Raw genomic sequence first — 20,871 nt, 5'->3', positions numbered from 1 at the left:
TAATTATCTTTGTCGCTTGGTGTTTTTCGTGCCTGAGCTTGGCTACCTGAGAAGGACATATATTGCATTAACATGGCGAGCTTCATTCTCAGAAACTTATTGAGCTTAATCTGCATGTATGGATCTGATGCAATGGCAGAATCTGCCTTCTAGGTTTGCAAGTAAAACCACGACATTGGTATCCATAATTGGCACGTGCATATTTCAGATTTTGCCGGTGTTTCATGTCTCATAAACTTAACAGAAACATTGTTTATGATGTTTGAAAGTTTAGTTTGATTTTGTTAACAAACTCCAAAGAAGACAGGGTTCAGGCAGGAAGATGAGCCCTACTGTTCAACAATGCCTTAACCCATGAGGGGATGATGTCGGGGCGGGCCTATCCAGGTTCGATACTCACCCTCGGAGTTGGATAGGATAGCCCCTTGGGTGATTTATCGTTACAATTCCTCATGGGCCATTAGGTATGGGCTTCTTCCAATAAACTTTGTGGGCCCTTTTTGAATTGGAAAATCTCATTTTGATGGGCTCGCTTTCAACTAGAAAACCAGTAAATGTATCCTGAAAACTGAAAAGTACCCTTAGATATGTTATCCAGAAAATGAAAAGGGAAAACCGGCGTTAACTATATACTCAATCTAAATTTTATCATAAAATAATTCTTTATCTCGATTTTAATCCTAAATTATTAGAAATTATCAATTAAAAAATGATATCCATATTTTCATCTAAATTACATATTATTTTATATATATAAAAAAAACTTAATGATTTTTATTAAGTGATCCTAACAAATTTTTTAATTAGTAAAAATTAGCTCGGATGCAAAATTAATATCGCTCCGAGTATATTTGATGCTTGCCAAATGAAAAGGGCAAGCGATCTTGTTCAGGAAATTCTTCTTATTAGAACAAGTAATTGTTTTCTGCAACAAAGATCAGCCAGCCGTCTTAGCTCAGCTGGTAGAGCGCATGGCTTTTAACCATGTGGTCGTGGGTTCGATTCCCACAGACGGCGACTCTTGGTTGCCAATAATTTTGGTGTTCTTTTTGGGTCCTCTTTCTGTGTCTGACATGGAGATTCTCATAGCAAAATATAAAACTAAAATCTACGAGGTCGATTTTGGCAATTTTCTCCGACAACAAGAATACCCCACTTTAAAATTTGTGCTGTATTAATTCATGAAAATAACACGGACCAAAGAGCAAGTAGAACAGGACGAACGAAAAGGAAAACAAAAATATTCTGAAATTGACATTGAATCCGAAATGCCACCTCAACCGTCCTTGCCCTATCCCCTCCCAAAACTTTCTTTCAAAAACTTGGTGCTTTAGCTGAGCATAGAATGGACAGATGACCAGACATAATTTTTGTTCTTTTTCTTGACCTTACATAACGGGGCTCAAATCATTGATCTTTTGATGTTATTATATACAATTGTGATAATCGGTGGGGCTTGCAATGGAATCAAACTGCTTGTGATGAATTTTTTTTTCTCTTTACATCTTAATATTGATGACAAATATTTTCCTGACTTCTATAATGACAATAAGGGGAAAGATAACAAGGCACCATTGTTGGTGATGGTGCTCAAAGCTAGAATAATTAGAAGAGACAAAAAGATTAAGCTAATAGATGTGGGAGGTCGGGGTAGTGAAGAGCCGCTGCCGAATATCATTCCAAAGTAGTCGCCATCAGTACCGCCACCGGCCCCCGTCCCTTGAGTGCCGGTGGTGGGCGTGACAGTACTGGTCCCAGCACCGCTGAATCCAGGATTAGAAATGCCCCCGCTATCATCTCTGTGTAAGTGATTGAAAACCAACCAGACAATATATTATCGTAAAGACCAAATGATGACATTTGATTCAACAGAAAATTATGCTTAATAATGAATCTAACAGCAGATACACTATTATAAAATACACGTAACAAGCTCCATAAGGACAAGGATCCACAATTCTGTATAACGCTAGCTGGCTCAAATACCCAATGGCTTTAAAGGATAGGTGGTGGGGGAAGCCGCATATGGTGCAAATGACCTATCTAGTCTCGCCCATGGTCCAGCTGTGTCAGCATCTGGGTCATGGCGCGGTCCAAATGAAACAGTCACAGAACAATGACGCAACCCAGAGGAGTAACCATGGCTTAAACCCTTCTGGAAAACATGCTAATTTGCCTTTCACTTTTCAGGAAAACAAAGTTAGCAAATCCGAGTGACCACCTATGGAGAAGAAAAGATTATAGCTGCAATGGGTCTCGCATGATATTATTAAGGGCAGACTGCGGGGCTTACCTATGTCCTTACGACTAGAATTTTTTATGGTCTCAGATTTAAATTTTATGGTTGTTAAATAAATAAATAAATAAATATATGTATATATATATATTGTAACTAAATTGATTTATTATTCTTGGGACTCTACTTTCAGTTTAGCAGCATGATCATTGACGTGACTACATTGATTGCCAGTCAGCAAAGTCTACATTTGCCTAAGCTGCTGGCCACATGGATCTACGAGAGGCAGTGGAAAAGCTAAAAGGGCATAACAAGCAAAAGTCAAGCATGAGATATCATAGCACATCAACCAGCTCACATGGAAAGCTCCTTTTACAATACTGATGTCACACCTGCTTTCATAAGCGGGACCCACAATGTGATAAGAAGAACAATTGAATTGGCCCACACATATTCGATAGAAAGCTGCACCTAACTGATAAAGGAAAGAAAAGTTTAGGAATTGTATTTTTAAAGTTTTTTTTATTTAAAAATATATTAAAATAATATTTTTATTTTTTAAATTTTATTTCTTACATCAACTAAAAAAAATTAAATTTTTTTAAAATGACAGTTTAACTACACTCCAGGACATAAGTATATGTATGGTACATATTTTTACAAAAACAAATATATTAAAAATATATTTATTAGATTTTTTTATATTGAAACGTTGAAGCTATTTAAAAACATTTTAAAAAAATATTAATTTAAAATTATCTAAATTTTATATTTTTTAAAATGAAAAACAATTTTAAAAAGTAAATTGTAACATAAAAACTTACACCCACTATTTGTTATTATAATATATAGTGTTTTTAAAAAAATTAATTTTTTTTTAATTTTTTTTATATCAAAACCATGTAAAAACATTGGAAAAAAAAAAAAAAAAACAGACATCTAAAAACAAAAGGTATCGACACTCCAGACAGTCATAAATCACCTTAACCAGTCCTAGGTGGGTCTCCTTAAAATTATCTCTAGGGAATTTGCACACATGCACATTTTTCTTCGCTAATAAAAATTTGCACAGGCACATAAAGCCTCCGTGGACAACTTTAAATACACATGGTAATGGCAAAGGGTAGCATCTCTAAAAAAAAAAAAAAAGAATTCCATGATGGTCGGTAATTCAGTTAATAGCAAGGATCTGAGATGGACAAAAGTGTCCAAAAAGTTGAAACAGGGAACATAGTGGGGTCAAGAAGAGCTTACCTGGGGTCACCAAAGACACCAGCATTCATGGTGAGTTCTGTAATTAACCTAGCAGACCTGGGTTCCACGCTGGAGGCTTTGCTATATTGCTCACTCAAACCAGCTCCTGAGGGCACAAAGAAGGCTCCATTTACCAAGATGTCCTCGTCTGTTCTCCAATTCCAATCTGCCCACTCTCCCTCGTTTGTGTCCACCCTCTTTGTTACCTATAAAAATTTTTAAAAAAAATCACCGTCAGAGATTGTACTATAGGCAGGGAATTTTGTAATGTATCTAATGGCCGGCGGAGGCGCTAAAGACATCACTCTCAGGTCTCAAGCTGACGGTGGTTTAAATTAAATTATAACGGGGTAACAGCTTGCTTTTCTTGGATGTTGCCCCCTGCTTTAGTTCTGTTTCCATTCTGTTTACACTAGTAACTCCATCGAGCCACAGGAATTCACAAAACATAGGGAGGGTACTGTGGAGGCAGGAAGGGCTCGTATGGCTGAAGGATGGGGAAATATTTTCTTAGACCCCCAAGTCTTAGTCCAGTTTTACTCGAGTACCATTTCACAACCATGCCTGCCATTTCTAGCGATGGCAACCGGCATTCCCACAATGAAGGCGCGTGCAAACACGCGCCACAAACATTGTGGGGGGAGGCGCCGTCTGACCTCGAAACAAGAGTCAAGAGGTTTACATTAGGGTCCCATGCAAAAATCATTAATCAATCATATTCTACCTCCCTTAAATAAAGCAAAATATTTCAAAGTAGACTAACCTCTTTGGCATTATCATCGGCTGGTGCAGTATATCGATTCCCTTGACTATTTATGGTAGGGTTTGCACTACCACCGATAGCATACATCTCCCAAGCTGTAAAATCATTGTTCACCACATGTATATACCCTCTTCTACACCTTGGCATACGCTGGACCAGCCCTACACCGAAGTGATTAAAAGCTATAGTAACTTGCATTCCTGAGTCCAATACATACTTATCATTGTGCCCCAATAGCATCACTTCATTATGGTGCGTAAAATGGTTGTTTGATATGGTAATCGCAGTAGACCCCAGTATAGCATCAATCAAACCATCAGTACAATACGATAATGAACAATGATCAATCCAAATCTTCTGTGACCCAGAGATGGAAATACCATCACCATCCGATTCCCCTCTCTGTCCAACATGTGTTGGTGATGATGCTATATTAGTGTTACCAGAAGGCTTGCAATGGTGAACGTGGATGTTGTGGATAATAATATGTGTCACATGTTGAAGTGTTATGCACCCATTTCCTGTAATGTGCACATTTGCGCCACGGCCATCAATAGTTTTGTAACTGTTGAAAATAAGTTCATGTTTGAGCTTAATGACCATGTCCGAAGAAAAGATGATCCAAAGAGGTTGGTCTTGGATAACAGCATAACGTAACGTGCCTGGTGTGGGGTTGGCTGGGTTATGGTCCGAGGAGTCAGTGACCAGATAGATCTGGCCACCTCTACCACCTAATGAGCCTTGACCAAACCCAATGGCGCAGTCAGCTAAACGTTGGCGGTTGTTAGCCCAATTGGGGTCGCATCTCCAGCAATCGTCGATGGGGTTTCCGGTTTGGCATTGGTCCTTTTCTTGAATGGACAAAAGGTTTCTTCTTGATAGAGATGCATTGACTCTCCTGCAAGGTAAAATATAAAAACATTAATAATGAGAAACAAAAGAAAGAAAAGAATATTTGGTTGTCTTGAAGAAAATGTAAAATGTGGGAATATAATATAAGCCAAGTAGCTACAGCAAGAATTTGGTAAAAAAAAAAAACGGGTTAAAAGAAACACGGGAAACAGAGCGTGCTCTGTTTATTTTCTGGGAAAATGCAATGACAACTTTTGTTTTGCTTTGGTGTTGTGGATGAGTTAATAGTTGAAAATGAGAGACGACCATGAGAAAGAAGCCTTCAATGAACAGAACCCAGATGGGGTTTTGTTCGAGTCGCCCCCCGTTTGGTTGCTGAGAAAACATGGCAAATCAAGAAAATGTGGTTATATTCTCCATTGCTGGATCAAAAATTAGTGCAGAAGAGAGATCCTACAATGCTAAAACCTTGTGATTAGCAAAAAACAGGTAGGAATTTCGTTCAAAATCAAGAAAATAGAAACCATCATAAACCCCGAAAGCAAAAACCCAAGGTAGCATTTTTCTCTAGCCAAAAGGCAGAGTCTTGGAAACTACAAAAAACTCATGATGCAAGACCATAAAATGAGCTAAACCCAGATGGATGTAAAGGTCTTGCCGTTTTACATCTTCAGCAACAGCCTCAGGGTCTGGATGTTGATGTGGAAGGGTGAGATTGAAGGCAGTAGTTTCAATAATGAAAGGAATGAATGAAGTAAAGTGGCAAATTAAGAGAACGCAGAAATTAGAAAGCTTCATCGAAGTAGCAATTGAAATGGGTTAGGTTCTTCGATATTTGTGGTTTACCCTTTCGCTTATCTATAGAAGAATAAGAATTTTAAAGAAGAGTGAATGAACAACGACAAAGAAAAAGTACGTAGGAAGCTGAAATTGGGGAATATGTGAGGTGTTTGCAGTGGTTTATATAATAAAACAAGATTGTAATATATGACATGGCTATAATGTTCCTTAAAAAAAAGTGTTACTTGCTTGGTAGGGCTTTCTTCCTTTTCTTTGTAATTATTTTAACAAGGAAGAAAGGAAGAACAGAATGGAGGGGTATGGTGGCTGTGATGTTATGAGAAGCAGAGAGAATTGTTCTCTCCTTTTCTCTCTGGTTCTCTGAAATCCTCTCAGTCAAATTCGTACCTTGCTTGCTAATTATTCTAGGATAAAACTAATTATTACAAAAAGGTTAATTTTTGAGTGTGAGGGAGCTTATCCGAAATATTTAAGAAAGTTCTTTCTTTTCTTTGTTCTCATTCGAAATCTAGTTTTTTTTTTTGCTTCTGTCTTATGGTAAGGATTCTTGGTGGAATGCCTGCAAGTAATTTATGTTCTGTTCTGATGACAAAGTCTATTCTGAGGTGGAGACAAAACCCACCTCCTTTTATTATGCTTTTGCTTGGTGGGGGCTGTTCGGTTTTCCATTTTAAATTTGTTTATTTTTATCCTTGTTTTAATTTTTTAATTTTTCTATTGTTTTTTATATATTAATATTAAAAATAAATTTTAAAAATAATAAAAAAATTATTTTGATATATTTTTAAGTAAAAAATATTTTAAAAAATAACCGTTACTATAATTCTATACGAACTCTTAGATGTAATTCAATTGATTATTTAGAGTATGGTAGAGATTATTTTTCAAAGTAATTTTTGATTGATAATATATTAAAATAATATATTTTATTTTAAAAAAATATTTTTAATCTTAGTACATTAAATCTATTTAAAAACATTAAAAAAAAAATTAATACACTACAACGCAATAACAGACACCTCCAAAATGGAGATTAGATTAAATTATGCTAATCAAGGTGGCAGCTTTCAGTGATTTTCTCTGTGCAAGTTAACAACTAAAGAGACTTTGGTTTATTATTAACTATTAAGTTCTCATTTTCCGAGGAAGAGAAAAAAGTGGAGGAACTGGAAACCTTCAGCATCAGTCCCTGTAACTTGCAAGATGATTTGAACTGCTGGGCCCTGGGGACATTTGCATGTCAAGTGTCATCCTTACAAGGAATAGGGTTTCAGGGATTGCGAGATGCGTGGGACAATTCTTGCACAAGAAAGAGTAGCAGCGGCTCAGCACGTAGGAGAAGGGAATGTTTGCAAGTCCAGTAAACATTATGTCTTAAAATGTTTTTTTTATAATATATTAAAATAATACTTTTTACATTTTAAAATTTATTTTTTATATTAATATATCAAAAAAATTAAGTATTAAAAATAAAAATTTAAACAAAAAAATTCAAATTTAAAGTATACAGAGTTTTAGCCGTATTGTTAAGCACTTTGAGTCTGCTTGATATTATAGTAATGATTATTTTTTAAAGTGTTTTTTTACTTGAAAATATATATAAATAATATTTTTTAATATTTTTAAAATTTATTTTTAACATTAACACATTAAAATAATCTAAAAAAATAATAAAATTAGAAATTAATTTAAAAAAAAACAATTTTAAAACGTAAAAACAATATATCTTCCTAACATCATAACTATACCTCAGCAAACTAGACATGTAAATGTCTGCATAGTCATTACTATGCATTAAATTGTATGTGATAGACTGATGGCTCTTAATACAAATGATAAATTAAAAACTAAACTTATATATTTGTAGATAAAATTAATATAAAAATACAAATTAGATAATATTATACAATTACATGTCAACTAAAGTTGTTAATTTCGTTTAGGTTAGTATTCTATTTTTCTTGATGGAATTATAAGTTTTAATTTCAAAATATTTTAGTGGTCAGTTCCAAAATCATTATGTATGTATAATTCAAAATATTAATTAATTATAACATAACATGTTTATAGATTTTTACCAAGTTCGTACATTTGTTGTACGAGAATGTGTCCGATGCTATAAAAAAGAACCGAGGAAAATACAACACTTGTCCTTCCATAAGACATTAAAGGTTTTCCAATATAAAAACCATACAATTACAGCTCCTCGACAAAAACTTATGACACGAGCTAATGTCTTCTCCCTCTAATTGTCTGTGTAAATTAGAGCAGGGAAATAAAGCACGAAAGCGATTTAGAAGGGGAGATTCGAACTTTGTGAATTTAGAACTAGAAGCTTAGCATAGGCGACTCCGAACGAGACACCGAGGAAATAGTGACTTGTTGAGCGTGCAGGTGCCCTAGAAGCGCCCTAAAAAGTTGGAACAGGAGTTATCCCTAGCAACCCCAACAGCCCAAGTTGCTCAAACCCATGGTCAAATGCAAAGTGCTGGTTACAAATTTTCTCAGACAACTTTATTGTATGCAATAATTAGACTTCACTCTATCATTTGGACATTTAAGAAATGCCAGCAACCTCCAGTAGTCAGTCCAAATCTTATTAGAGGAATCTCCACATGTGTGTGACCAAAAGGATATTAATTGGCACGCAAAACCACGATGAAAAGATACTCAATAGATCACAAGGAGTGAGACAAAGCTTTATGCATTCAAGACAATCTTGAGGTCCGAATTACGTTGTCAAGTCTCTGGTTCCAAACCTCCAATAACGGTCACGAAGATACAATGATCACTAGCAAAATATGCAATTGAAGTTATATACACTTCAAAGACCGAAAGAGAAACGAGGAGAGACAAAAAAAGAAGAAAGAAACAAACATAATTCAGAATAAAATTTACTAAGTAATTTCTAAACATTTCAGCTGAGAGCGAAATAAAATTTATTTCATTTTATCTTATTTTTTAAAATACTATGAGGTATACTGTTAGTTTTAAAGAGAAATGAGGGTTGAAAAAAAAGATATAATTCAAAATAAAATATATTAAATAAATTCTAAACATTTCAGCTGAGATTTAGATGAAATATCTGAAATAATTTGAGATTCAGAATAAAATAAAATTTATTTTATTTTATTTTATTTTATAAAGTACTTGGAGGTATACCGAAATGAAATTAAACACCCTGTGTTAAACCATTAATTCTAATATTTTTATTTATTGATTTTTTTATAAACGCAAAGCATATGATCTCCAACAGTTGCGCTTAAAATGCGAACTCTTTTTCTTGGAATATGGTCTTTAGTTGCCGTTTTACTCTACCTCGAGGCAACGTTTTGAAGCTTTTCTTGCTATCGAGACAAAATACACGTAGATACCTACATTCCTTTTTATATGAAATAAACAAAATCAAGTTCCTATTATTTTATTCACTGATCACTTTAATTATAAAATATAGAAAGTAATGAGAGTAAAAAAATAAAAAGCTCAAAATGAATGGATCATGACAGTGTTTGAGTAACATGCAAGCTTTGATATCGATCCTACTAGAGGTTATGCGGCGTGCTTAAAAATTAATCAATTGTGCAAAATCCTAAATGAAAATATCTTGAAAATTGCAGGCTTAATTGCCTGTATATTTTATCACTCTTTCTAGGCTTTTTCTCTATGGGGAACATGGAAAAAACTATTGCTTTGATATTTGTTTACTAAAGGTTTGTGCAGTGTACTTGAAAATCAATCAATTGTGAAAATTAAATTCTAGATGAAATATCTTGAAAAATCCAGGCTTAATTACCTGTAAATTAAATTAATTTTTGTCATTTCTTCATAATTATCCTGAATATTGCATGCATAGAACTTTGATAGAAAAATAAATACACAGATAAAAATAAATTACAAATAAAATCGGTGATTTGTAGCTTTTTTTTATTATTAATGTGGGTGTTCGGGCCAGCTTGCGCACACCTTAACGAACCCTCCAGACCCTGAGTTAACGACCATGTAAGTCTTCAGTGGGCCTGAGGGGACTTGAACTCGTGACTATTAGGAAGCAAACACAAGATCTAATTAGTTGAGTTACCCTTTATAGTTGATTTATAGCTTTTCTTCTACTGGCCAGTTGAAGCAAAACTTTTCCCAGAATTATCTTGATAATAGCGTAATGATAAAAAATAAACTTTGCCAGGTGAATGTGCTAATCAGTTTTCTTTCAATGAAGTTAACAATTTGCCCCAGAGATAAGGTGTACTTGTGTATGGAGGTTGGGAGGCAAATTAAAGTCCGAGTCTAATTTCAGACCATGAAGTTATTATTCACCTTGTATTATTTGCAGAAGTCGGGTAGAGAAGATCACAGAAAAATTATGGTAGTGTGCTTCTCAAGGCATCATCAAGAAACTCTTTCAACCTATAAATCAATTACTCTGTTAGTTTTGTTTACTATAGAGCTTCCAGGCATAATTACTTGCTTTTGGCCTCTTTTTTGGGGTGGTGGAGTACCGAGTAATCACTTACCTGGACATGGCTCGGAAAAAGGGTATAAACCAAAACAAAAAATGCAAGTGGAGCGATTTTCAATTGTAATGGCGACTTTCCTACTCTATATTCAATTTTTCTTGCTGGGTTCGATGCCTAATTTTGACTTTTTTTCTGTAAAAAGAGAGGCAGGGGCTGTGTTTAGACCTGCTTTTCATTATTTTGACCTTTTTATGTTTTTCCCGGCTTACATACCACGAAGGAGAACTACTTTGGGCTGGGAAATAGCTCAAAATTGTTCTGCCATGTGATTCTCGTAAAGCTACAAAGGTAGCCCATCAGCTCATTGAGAGACACAGGTATATTAGGCGAAGAAAAGATGTCATCTTTACTCCCTTTGATTCTTCAAAAAGAAGAAAGGTAGTTTCGTCTTCCTATTTTTTTACTGATAATAGCATCTTTGATCAATCTCTGCACACCAAGATTTCTATGATTAGGTTTTCGATTAGTTGTCTGGTTAGTGTATGATGCATATTCACGAAAAGTTTTTTCTCTCTCTCACAACCTTTTTTTTAGGTTAGTGTTAAAATGAAGTTTTCGGATATACGACGGTATTTCAAGAGAATTTATATTTATGTTTCAGTATTTTTTATTTAAAATATATTAAATTATTTTTTTTAATATTTTTTAAAATTTTAATATGTTGATATTAAAAATAAAAAAAACTAAAAATAATATTTTAATATATTTTCAAATAAAAAACTATTTTAAAAACTATTTTACATCACAGTCCAGAATATAAACAGTGTAGGGCTAAAAATAAATAAAATTAAAGCAATCTCCTTGTGGCATATTAAAGTTGTGAAAACATCTCTCACCAACCGCACGAAAAGCACTTATACCTTGCAAATGAAGTTGGTTTTGCACATCCCTTCATTTAATTTTCTTTTCTTTTTATCCATAACCCTATTTGTTTTATACATCCGGACGAGCATGCCACACCCCAGTAATTAAAGGAGCTGCAAGGACCCAAAGACAGTGTTTTTTATTTAAATTAATATTTTTTTCAATTTTTTTATAATTTTCACGTCGCATCAAAATTATTTAAATAATTTTATTCTTTTCAGGGAAAAACAAATTGAAAACTTCTCTCAGAAGCGCTCAGAAAATGACGTGTCTGAAAGTTACTTCTTCTAATTCCACCAAAAATTAAAAGCAGCCATTTTGTTTTATACACCTTTTTTCTTCTCTTCCGAGTAGATTTCAATGGAAAAGGTATCGAATCCCGTCATTGGTTTGTTTTTTTGTGCAAAGAAGTAGAATATCCTTGTCATATCTAGTCAGGAGGGTTATCAATCCTTGATTCTCCTCCTAATCAAAGATACGAATATTGATTTTCATATTTATTTTTGTTTGTTTTTATATTTTAAAAATATTTTTGAAAAAATTAAATTTTTTTTTAAATTAATATATTTTTAGTATTTTCAGATTATTTTGATGTGCTGATATCAAAAATAATTTTTAAAAAATAAAAAATATATTATTTTAATATATTTTAAAATAAAAAATATTTTAAAAAATAACTGTAATCATACTTAAAATAATATATAATTGCCCCTTCTGGTCTGGAGAGCCGGGCGTGAATTAAGCCTCTGTGTTTTTACCTTTTTTCTGGTTTTTCTCTGCGGGGGGGCATGGAAAAACTACTGTGTTGGTCATTATATATACAATGCTGGCTTATACTAGTTCTATTTCTTTGAATACTTCTCTCTGTAAATCATCTTTCCAGAATCTCCCTTGCAGATTGTGCTGTTCGTCATATATTCAGTTGGTGGATGCCATAAATTCAGCGGTCCAAATTTCTCAAGTGGAAGAGGTTTTTTTTATATAAGATTAGAATCACTTTGTTTTTCCATTTGACTAATAATATTATGGCCTGCTTTCGGTATAAGAGCCGACCTGACCCAACCGATAGACCAACAAAAATATCAGTCATTAGTTCAGCAATTAGAAAGATCTTAATGAATCGTTTCTATCCATGTATTGGGAGACCACCGAGTAAGGCTATAACTGATAAAGATTTGTTTGGGGTTAATATTGCATCCAAGCTATTCAAGCTATTCTATTTTCCTGAAAACTTTTTATCATATGCTATTTTTTTTTCAAAAATTTTACTAAACTATATTGTAATGGTAAAAGACACTGCTTTTACAACATATAATTGCTTTTGAAAGAGATGTTTGTAAGAGCAATAACGATTATTTTTTAAAGTAATTTTTACTCGAAAATATATTAAAATAATTTTTAATATCAGAATATCAAAACAATCTAAAAATAAATTAAATTAAAATAAATAAAAATTTAATATTTTTCAAAGAAACTTTTGATACAAAAAATAAAAAGATAGTTCAAGGTCATGTGTTCTATTGTAATTAAGATGACAGCATGCCTTTTTTTTTTTTTTCCTCTCATTTTCAATTCATGGTTGCAGCATGTGAGTTTTGATTATTTTTTTTTCAATCGATGACATGGTGTTTGAGTGATTCAGGTTCGACAAAGTAGATTGTAGAGTAATATAAAATCTAAACCATTATCCGTACCGGATTCTTCGCCGATATACGATCCAGTTTTGATAGCTATCCTGGGAGGTATAATCCTTATGCTAATCATTACACCCCGAACAAATTTCCCTTCCCTTAGCTAATGGCAGTGAACATAATTATTGTTAATCGAGTAATTGACATTAGTGGCCTGAAGAAACTTTCAACATAGAATTTAGGTCAAATACCATTGATGGTTATGTTTGGATCTCAATTGCATGCACCGAGATAAAGTTAGGCTGCAACATGACAACGATAGGAGTGAAATACTGTATCGAGAGCGTTGTTTGTTAAAGATCGTTGGGCTCTGTATAGAAGGCATTTAACTTTACCCTCGGTCTCTCCAATCTATATCAACCATCAAAGGAAAGTATTGCCCGAAAAAAAATGGAACGTATTCGATCTCGATTGACATTCAAATCGATCAAAGATTTTCTCTAGCAGACCATCAATGGATCTCGCCTCAAAGTGAGATGCCAACGAAGTGTCAGACATTGCTAAGCGGATTAGTAAATTGCTGAAAAATGATGGAAAGGTTTAATCATCGTCTTAAAATTTCGAAAGGACGATGTCTCGACAGCAGCAGAGAAATTCGAGAGAACTTACAGCCTTACATTTCTAATAACGTCAACGATTATTTATGTGTTCACCCTTGCTTTGCATTTTCAGAGAGTAGTTTAAAATCTCAAGCTTGTTTTCAAAATCAATCGTCCTTCCAAGGAAAAATGTACTGGAAAATTTTAAAGATAGCTTTTTGATGAAGTGAATCTAGTCTCTAGGTGTCATCCAAAGTTAGAATTACAAGAGATTCTAAGAAAATAACTTTTTTTTTTGTTTATAGAATTTAGATGAATGATTAAGAAAAAAAAAAGATTTATTTAGGAAAAATGCAGCCTTGATCATCAGATGGGAAAGTCGGAAAAAGGTCTCAATCTTTTAGGTCTGTGCAAGTAAGCTTATCCCACCATCATACACAAATTTTGTTGTCATTATTAATAATAATAATGTGTATACCAATTTATTAAAATTAATTATATAATTTGTATGAAAAAAACATAAATTTAACGTATTTTTAAGTACAAATTAATTTAAATTTACGTGTAAATTGCACGCTAGTTTTAATGAGTTAATATAAAGATTTTGAAGATTAATATATATATTCAAAAATATATTATAATGATACATCAAAAAAAAAGTACGTACCTTATAATTTATGTTGAACAAATAATCCAAAAAATTAAGAAAATATAGCAAATTATCACGAGCTTCATGGTGCTTCAATAACATCGTGCGATGCAGGTCACCTGCAAGGATAATTATACCTCAAGTGAGAAACGGATCTACTGATTTTTCTAACATGACAAATTTCTTGCAGTAACGTTTTGGTATTGAGGTCCACATCATGCAATTGTATCTTGTAACATGACAAGTTTCGATTCGTTTTTAATGAAGCCAACAAATTTAAAAAAATATATATATATATATATATATATATATATATATATATATATATATATATATATATATATAGATCACTTGTAGAGAAAGAAAAGCAAGAGAGTAAAAGCAGTGACAGGACTATAAACACAAAAAAACTTTAATAATGCAAAAAGTAAAATTAAGTGGAAGACGATCCGAGGAAAAGAGTAAAGGAAATAGAAAAGAGGCCAAGTAAATGGAGGAAAGGAGGAAGACTGGTATAGTTGATGTCGTGTCCTAATGGGGAGGTCCTCTCTTGTTCTATAGCCCTAGCTTTTGATCACAGGAAAGATTCTAAACCTTTCAAGAAAGTAAAGTTTAGATTAGGATAATTGGGACCATGAGAACGAAGGTTAGTCAATAGCTTCACATTTTGGTAGCTTCACATTTCGGTAGTTTATTTTCGAAATGTTTTTTATTTTTAAAATTTATTTTTAATATTAACTCGTCAAAATAATTAAAATATAGTTATAAAAAAATTATTTTTTTACCTAACAGTATTTATACATCATTCTCAAACGCTATCAGTAAAAAAAAAAAAACAGGTCATGAAACGACAGCCGAGTCAGTCAAGGTGCATTTTTCCCTATCAGTGAAAGTTTGCTCCAATTATATACTCTTCTTTTATTTCTTTTACGCTGTAAGAGAATAAAGGATTATCTGTCCTGAAATATTTTATATATTTTTTGTTTTCATCTAAGCTAGTAAAATAATCACATGAACACTATTTTTAAACTCGGACTAGTCTAGTAGGTTGATCTGGTAGCGAGATCGGTCTGGATAAAGCAAAAAACCGGCCAGTGCAATAACTCGAAAAAACCCGATCGACCCTGTAGGTCGATCCATGACCCGGGTGAACCCGGACGGGACCCAATAAGTGTGTTTTTTTTTTTCAAATATGGTTTTTCTTTTATATTTTTTTTTCATATTTTTTTAGTTGGTTATTAACATTTTTTAAAGTTCACTATATAAATACTAGAAAAATATTTTATTTTTTCAACGTGGGATTTGAAACCCTTTCATATATATACTTTATATTTACAAGAAAAAGTTAAATTTTTTCGATATAGGTTAAAAAATATTTTGATTTAAATACTTTAACTTAAAAGGATAACATAATATCTTTTCAATATGAGATTTGAAACTCTTTAATATATATATACTCTATATTCACAATAAAAAAAATTATTTTTTCAATGTGAGATTTGAAGTTTTTTGATATATATATTCTATATTCACAAGAAAGAAGTTATGTTTTTTCAATGTGGGATAAAATAAATTTTTGATTTAAATATTTCAAATTAGAAGGATAACGTAATATCTTTTCAATGTGAGATAAATTTTTTAAATTTTTTTTAAACTTTATTATTTACAACATATATAACATATATTCACATGAATTGTTTCTTAATTTTTTTCATATAAAATATTAAAATTTTAAATATATTTTTTTAATTTTTTCGGATTGAGTCATAAACCCGAGATCCGGTATGAAGAACCCCGGATCATTGGTAACTATGCACATGCACTTGTTGTGTTTTGATTTTGATAACCCCTTGCTTGGAATAAAGTAAGTAGCTCAGTTGTCCTTGTGTTCTAAACGTTTTAAACGATGTCTTCATGATTATTTTTTTTCACGTGTAACTATAATTGTTATATTTTTAATTTTAATTAGATCTTAAATATATTTTTGATTTTAATTATTACAATAATATGAACTTTTTATATTAAGCCGTCAAATATTTTAATTAAAAAGAATAGATCATATCACTTAAATTAACTAAAAGGTTAACACATCAATTTTACTTTTAAAAATCTTGAATTCCCGAACTAATCACTCATATAAAATCTAAAACCAAACCAAAAAAATGTTATCAACATTTCAAACAATTTTCAACTCCAAAATAGGTTTTCTTTTTACCCTAAGTTTAAAGAATATACTGAAATCAATTTATATCAATGAATTCTAAGGTTTTTTTTTTATATAAATATATCAAATTATCTCAAAAGTACACCCTCTCTGTCTCGAGTATTAAATGAAATAAATTCCAACACGAAAACAATAAGAAAGCTTAAAAAACTAACTATATCTTATACTCCCAGAAATCTAAATCATGGGCTAAACCCAGCCCGTACCAATAATCATTGGATCAGTTGGGCTCAGGCACATCCGTATTGACATTGCACCTGCTTCCTCTTCTTCACAAACAAATAGCAACACGCCACATGGCCTAGTCAATGCAGCCACTTCGATTCCATTAAACGACGGTCCATCATTTCTAAGTTCTACCTCAGGAGCCAGGAGGGTTCTGGCAGTGAATTCAAAAACATATCAGGCTCCCTCCAAATCGCCAAACACATATTTCCATCTACACCCTTCATAATCCCCCGTATTTTCATACTCTCCTTCATTTGGATAATTTCCCTCGTTCTTGCACAAATTCAATTTTTCTGAAGAGAGAAACACAAGATTAGGGTTTCTAGAAAGAGAAAAGGAAAGAAAAATTCTAGGGTTTTAGGTCATGGAGGGTATTCTGGTTCTTGATTCAGAAAACATCAACGTCGCAGGTACTCTCCCTCTCTATGTATTTTTCTTAATATGAAATTTCGCAAAATCTCCATTATTTATTTACAATCGATGCTTGTTTATTTATATTCACTTCGTAAAATTGCTTGAATGTGTTTAATTTAGGGGTTTAATCGATGTTAGAATTGCGAAATCTGCCGCTGATTAGGGTTTTTAGGGTTGAAAAGTTGAAGGAAGTGTGCGTCTCGGTTTGATTTCTGAGAAAAACTGTAATGATTCAAATCAGAGCTACCAATTTGTGTAAATTTGCTGAAATCGCGTGATTGAGGAAATTGGGAATGTGTCAGGTAACAAAATAAAGGGAGAGAAACTGGGAGAAGGGTCCATGGTTGGAATTGCGCCAAGGAGAACGCTTGCTGACATTAGCAATTTTCCTGTATCAAGGAAAACGCTCGCTGAAGTTAGCAGTGTGTCGCAGCGAAACCAAGATGGGAAATCACAATCTGTTCTAGTCGGTAAAGATTACATTGAGAAGCTCCAACGGGTATACGTCGAATGTTTCAATATCTAGATGTACACGTGTTGATATTTTTTTTGAGTATGGAGTAGAATTTGGCTAATGGGTTGCTTTTTGAATGTTTTTGTCCAGGAAATCATGGCATTGACAAAGATTGTCGTGGATAGGAAGTAACCTTTTTGTTTGATTTTTCTTTCTCCTGAAGTTCTGTTCTCATGTTGGCGATTTATTGTGTCATTTTTCTTAACTTTGGTCAATAGTAAAATTATCGAGTTGAGTGCTATTGAGTTGCAGAAGCTGAGAATCAGATTTCAGCAGTTACAGCAACAGAATCAGCACCTTGCACAAACAAACAGCCAGATGTTGGCGGTAATGTCATTCACAAATCAATTTCTTCATCACGTATAAATTGCATAAAATTTTGGGCCCTTGATGAGACTAAATTATTCTCTTAAAATTGCAGGAACTAAATGCAGGCAAAGATAAGGTAAGTCTTTATATATGCAAGCCTGGATTGTCCTGCTCAATATGTGCTGTGCTGTGTTGTGACATTTCTGTGTTAACTACTTGCTTCTGTTACTGTTCAGCTTAAGGTATTTCAACATGAGCTGGGATGTAAGAATGGCTTGCTTGATGCCATAAATTTGGAGCTGAAGGTATGCTTAGCTGCTGCTCTTTTTGCCTCAGTTTTGAATAAGTTTTGTTGTTAGTAATATTGGTGACTGACTTCTAAAACTCTCTCTGTTTTAGGAGAAAGCAAAGAAAGTTAGATGCCGGATTAAGAGAAATGAGGTATTTCGGGAACTCAACTGAACAGAATTTATGGGAAAAGGGTCTTTTTCATAGTAGCCCACATAGTATTTCATCCTATTTTGCCATCTCTTGTAGGTTGAAACCATCAAAGGTGATGGGGCTGCACAACTCTCTCAACCAGAGGAGGAGAATAAACCATGTAACCCAAAAAGGAAACGCCAATCAAATGTTCAATGTAACCAGTTTTTTCCCCCCCCAGACATGTATTCAAAATCATAGAAACCTTTTCATGAAGCCAGCATTTTCTCTTTTGGTTTCATGCAGCTTTGGAAACTCGTCCTGTTCAACCACAAACTAAAGAGAATGCTGACAAGAAGAGGTTTGTATTTCAAATGCTATATTGCTGCTTGGAATCTGACTTTATATGAGTTATTTTATCTTTTCTCTGAAGTTTTAGTTGCTTAGTATTTCTCATGACAGTGTTTGTTTGAGAAGGCAATCTGCTAGGTTTAAGTCTGGAGAAGAAGAGCCTACTGAAAACAACGTTGATACAAAGAGGTTTGTTCTGACATGGTCCAGAATCCTGTATAGTTTCAGTTCACAAATGTCTATTTGAATGATATTAGCTTTTCTCTAAAGTTTTTAGTTTGCTTAGTATTTCTTTCTCCAGTTCTCCTGACAGCTTTTGTTTGGGAAGGCACTCTGCTAGGTTCAAGTCTGAAGAACAACTCAATGAAAAGAACGATGACAAAAGGAGGTTAGTTCTGACATGGTTCAGAATCCTGTATAATTTCAGTTCACAAAGGTCTTTTGACTTCAGCACTCTGGAAAGAACCTAGGAGAAATCAAGGATTTGTACACTCTTTTATGCGTGTCTCAGCAGGATCTGTAGAAGAAAGCAATCCATTAGGATTAAGTCTGAGGCACAAATAGAAGAACCAACTGAAGATTTGTTTCAGACTGATGATGCTAAATTTCATGTTCCTGCAATATATGGTGATCCAGTTCATGAAAGCTGTCCAACATTATCAGCTCCATCTGTAAAAATCGAATCTGAAACAGGGAACAGTGCTCTCAGATTTGAAACTCAAGAACCACGAAGGACATCCCTTCGGCCACCACGTCGAGCAGCTGAGAAAGTCCAGTCCTACAAGGAAATTCCACTCAATGTGAAAATGCGAAGAAGTGAGTGAGTTGAAAATCTCTCATCTAATCTATCTGTACCATCTAATCTATGTGGACGCAAATTTTCTACATCCTGCCCCTTTTTGGGTCCTCTGTATGTTGTGGTCTGGAAGAAATCTCTTTCAGATTCTCGCTGACCCTGTAATTTTCTAGCTACTTTACTTTCTTCATAATGATTCCCTGTTGATGATTAGGAAGTGCACAAAATCAATCTAGGTTTAGTTCAAGTATTTGAGTTGTAGTTGAACATAAGCAACACGCTTGTGTGCAATTTTACATTTCTTTCCCTTTAGGAAAAAGAGATCATATCGAACTTGCTTCTAAATGGACGTGCTGTATTTGTCCTGCATCATTTTATCTACGTATCATTTAAATAGCAGATACGGAAGAACATCATTTGCCAACAGCTATCCATGGCTAACATTTATATCGTTGTGATCCTGATTTTAATCCGAGAAAGCAGAATGTTGATGTTAAATGATGCATTTACCAGAAATTAGAAATTGCTGGTGCTATGTCTGTACAACAGTACGTAGTGGTTAATGAGCGCAAGACCTGGTTCAGTTCTTCAGTTCCCATTCTCTCCCCTGATTTTTTGCTTTTTTGCAGACATTAACACACGTTATCTAGTTTTCTTATTGACTCGAGTATAGGTTTATTTTGCGAAGTTGAAAAGCATATTATAATCAGAATAACTAGTTATGATTGGCGTTCTGGACAGGTTAAGATATAATCATATCAGTATGTGACTATGTGCTGTAGAGAAATCATATTTCCGTAGTTTCTTCTTTCCTGATGTCCATGGATTCATATGACCTATGTATCTAACGTTATTCGATCATTATTGGGGTACAAACTGGTACCATTTGACACTTAATCGATCATTACTGGGGTACAAACTGGTACCATTTGACACTTAAAGAGGTCAGGAATTAAAAAATCGTGAAATGGAAAGTGGTGGACACGGGCGTTGGGGAGGAAAAGCAATTTGGAAAATGGAGACTGATTAGACTAGCAATTAGTCAGTAAGATGGGGCGTAGTGTATCTAAACTGATGAACAACTTAGATTTCTTGTGATCAGATTTGATTTTAGAAATTGAATGAAGGATCCTAAATTTCTAACCATTGATTGGCAAAATTTGACTGTAATTGAAGATTTGCTTTGTTATGGTTGTATTATGTTAGACTATTGGGAGACAATTTTTAGTAAAAATTTTCCATCTTTATTATTTATCCAATTACCATGCTTAGGTGGAGTAAAAGATAGGTTGAATACAGGAAATCTAAGCAAAGAAAGGGAAAAAGGAAAAAGCGTGACATATGGGTCCAGCAACTATCACCGTCTCACATGCAAATAGAAAAGCAAGGTGACAAAAAAGAGCTGTTTTTCACGTCATTTTCCTCAGCTCCAAACCGCGTTTGTGCACGAAG

The 20,871-nt window shown here is 33.6% G+C and overlaps 2 protein-coding genes and 1 non-coding gene across 14 annotated transcripts; 2 read left to right on the top strand and 1 right to left on the bottom strand.

The window, feature by feature from the left end:
* Nucleotides 1–944: 944 nt before the first annotated feature.
* On the top strand, nt 945–1,017 carry TRNAK-UUU (transfer RNA lysine (anticodon UUU)). The gene has a single exon. It is a non-coding gene; the product is annotated as a tRNA-Lys (tRNA).
* Nucleotides 1,018–1,388: 371 nt separating this feature from the next.
* Nucleotides 1,389–6,262, bottom strand: LOC7479851 (probable pectate lyase 13). Its single transcript, XM_024606151.2, has 4 exons — nt 5,764–6,262; nt 4,254–5,151; nt 3,491–3,696; nt 1,389–1,799 (listed from the first exon to the last, which is right to left on the bottom strand). Exons 1-4 carry the CDS (start codon nt 5,901–5,903, stop codon nt 1,538–1,540), a joined length of 1,506 nt encoding a protein of 501 aa, XP_024461919.2. The 5' UTR covers nt 5,904–6,262; the 3' UTR covers nt 1,389–1,537.
* Nucleotides 6,263–16,685: 10,423 nt separating this feature from the next.
* On the top strand, nt 16,686–19,764 carry LOC7479850 (shugoshin-1). Of its 12 annotated transcripts, none has more exons than XM_052454997.1 (13): nt 16,686–17,025; nt 17,212–17,253; nt 17,332–17,528; nt 17,634–17,671; nt 17,762–17,870; nt 17,965–17,988; nt 18,089–18,157; nt 18,252–18,293; nt 18,390–18,489; nt 18,579–18,633; nt 18,720–18,812; nt 18,925–19,011; nt 19,135–19,764. In XM_052454997.1, the coding sequence occupies exons 1-13, from the start codon at nt 16,980–16,982 to the stop codon at nt 19,445–19,447; spliced, it is 1,215 nt and encodes a 404-aa protein (XP_052310957.1). In that variant the 5' UTR covers nt 16,686–16,979; the 3' UTR covers nt 19,448–19,764. The 12 variants fall into 12 exon arrangements, with proteins under 12 accessions (XP_052310957.1, XP_052310962.1, XP_052310958.1 ...); XM_052455002.1 differs by having other exon boundaries at nt 16,687–17,025; nt 18,750–18,812; XM_052454998.1 differs by having other exon boundaries at nt 16,687–17,025; nt 19,138–19,764.
* The last annotated feature ends 1,107 nt before the right edge of the window (nt 19,765–20,871 follow it).

Source organism: Populus trichocarpa, chromosome 8 (genome assembly GCF_000002775.5).
Source record: "Populus trichocarpa isolate Nisqually-1 chromosome 8, P.trichocarpa_v4.1, whole genome shotgun sequence".
In the NCBI taxonomy this organism is placed as follows: domain Eukaryota; kingdom Viridiplantae; phylum Streptophyta; class Magnoliopsida; order Malpighiales; family Salicaceae; genus Populus; species Populus trichocarpa.
Note: the sequence above shows the minus strand (reverse complement) of the source record. Positions and strands in the feature narration are given on the sequence as shown.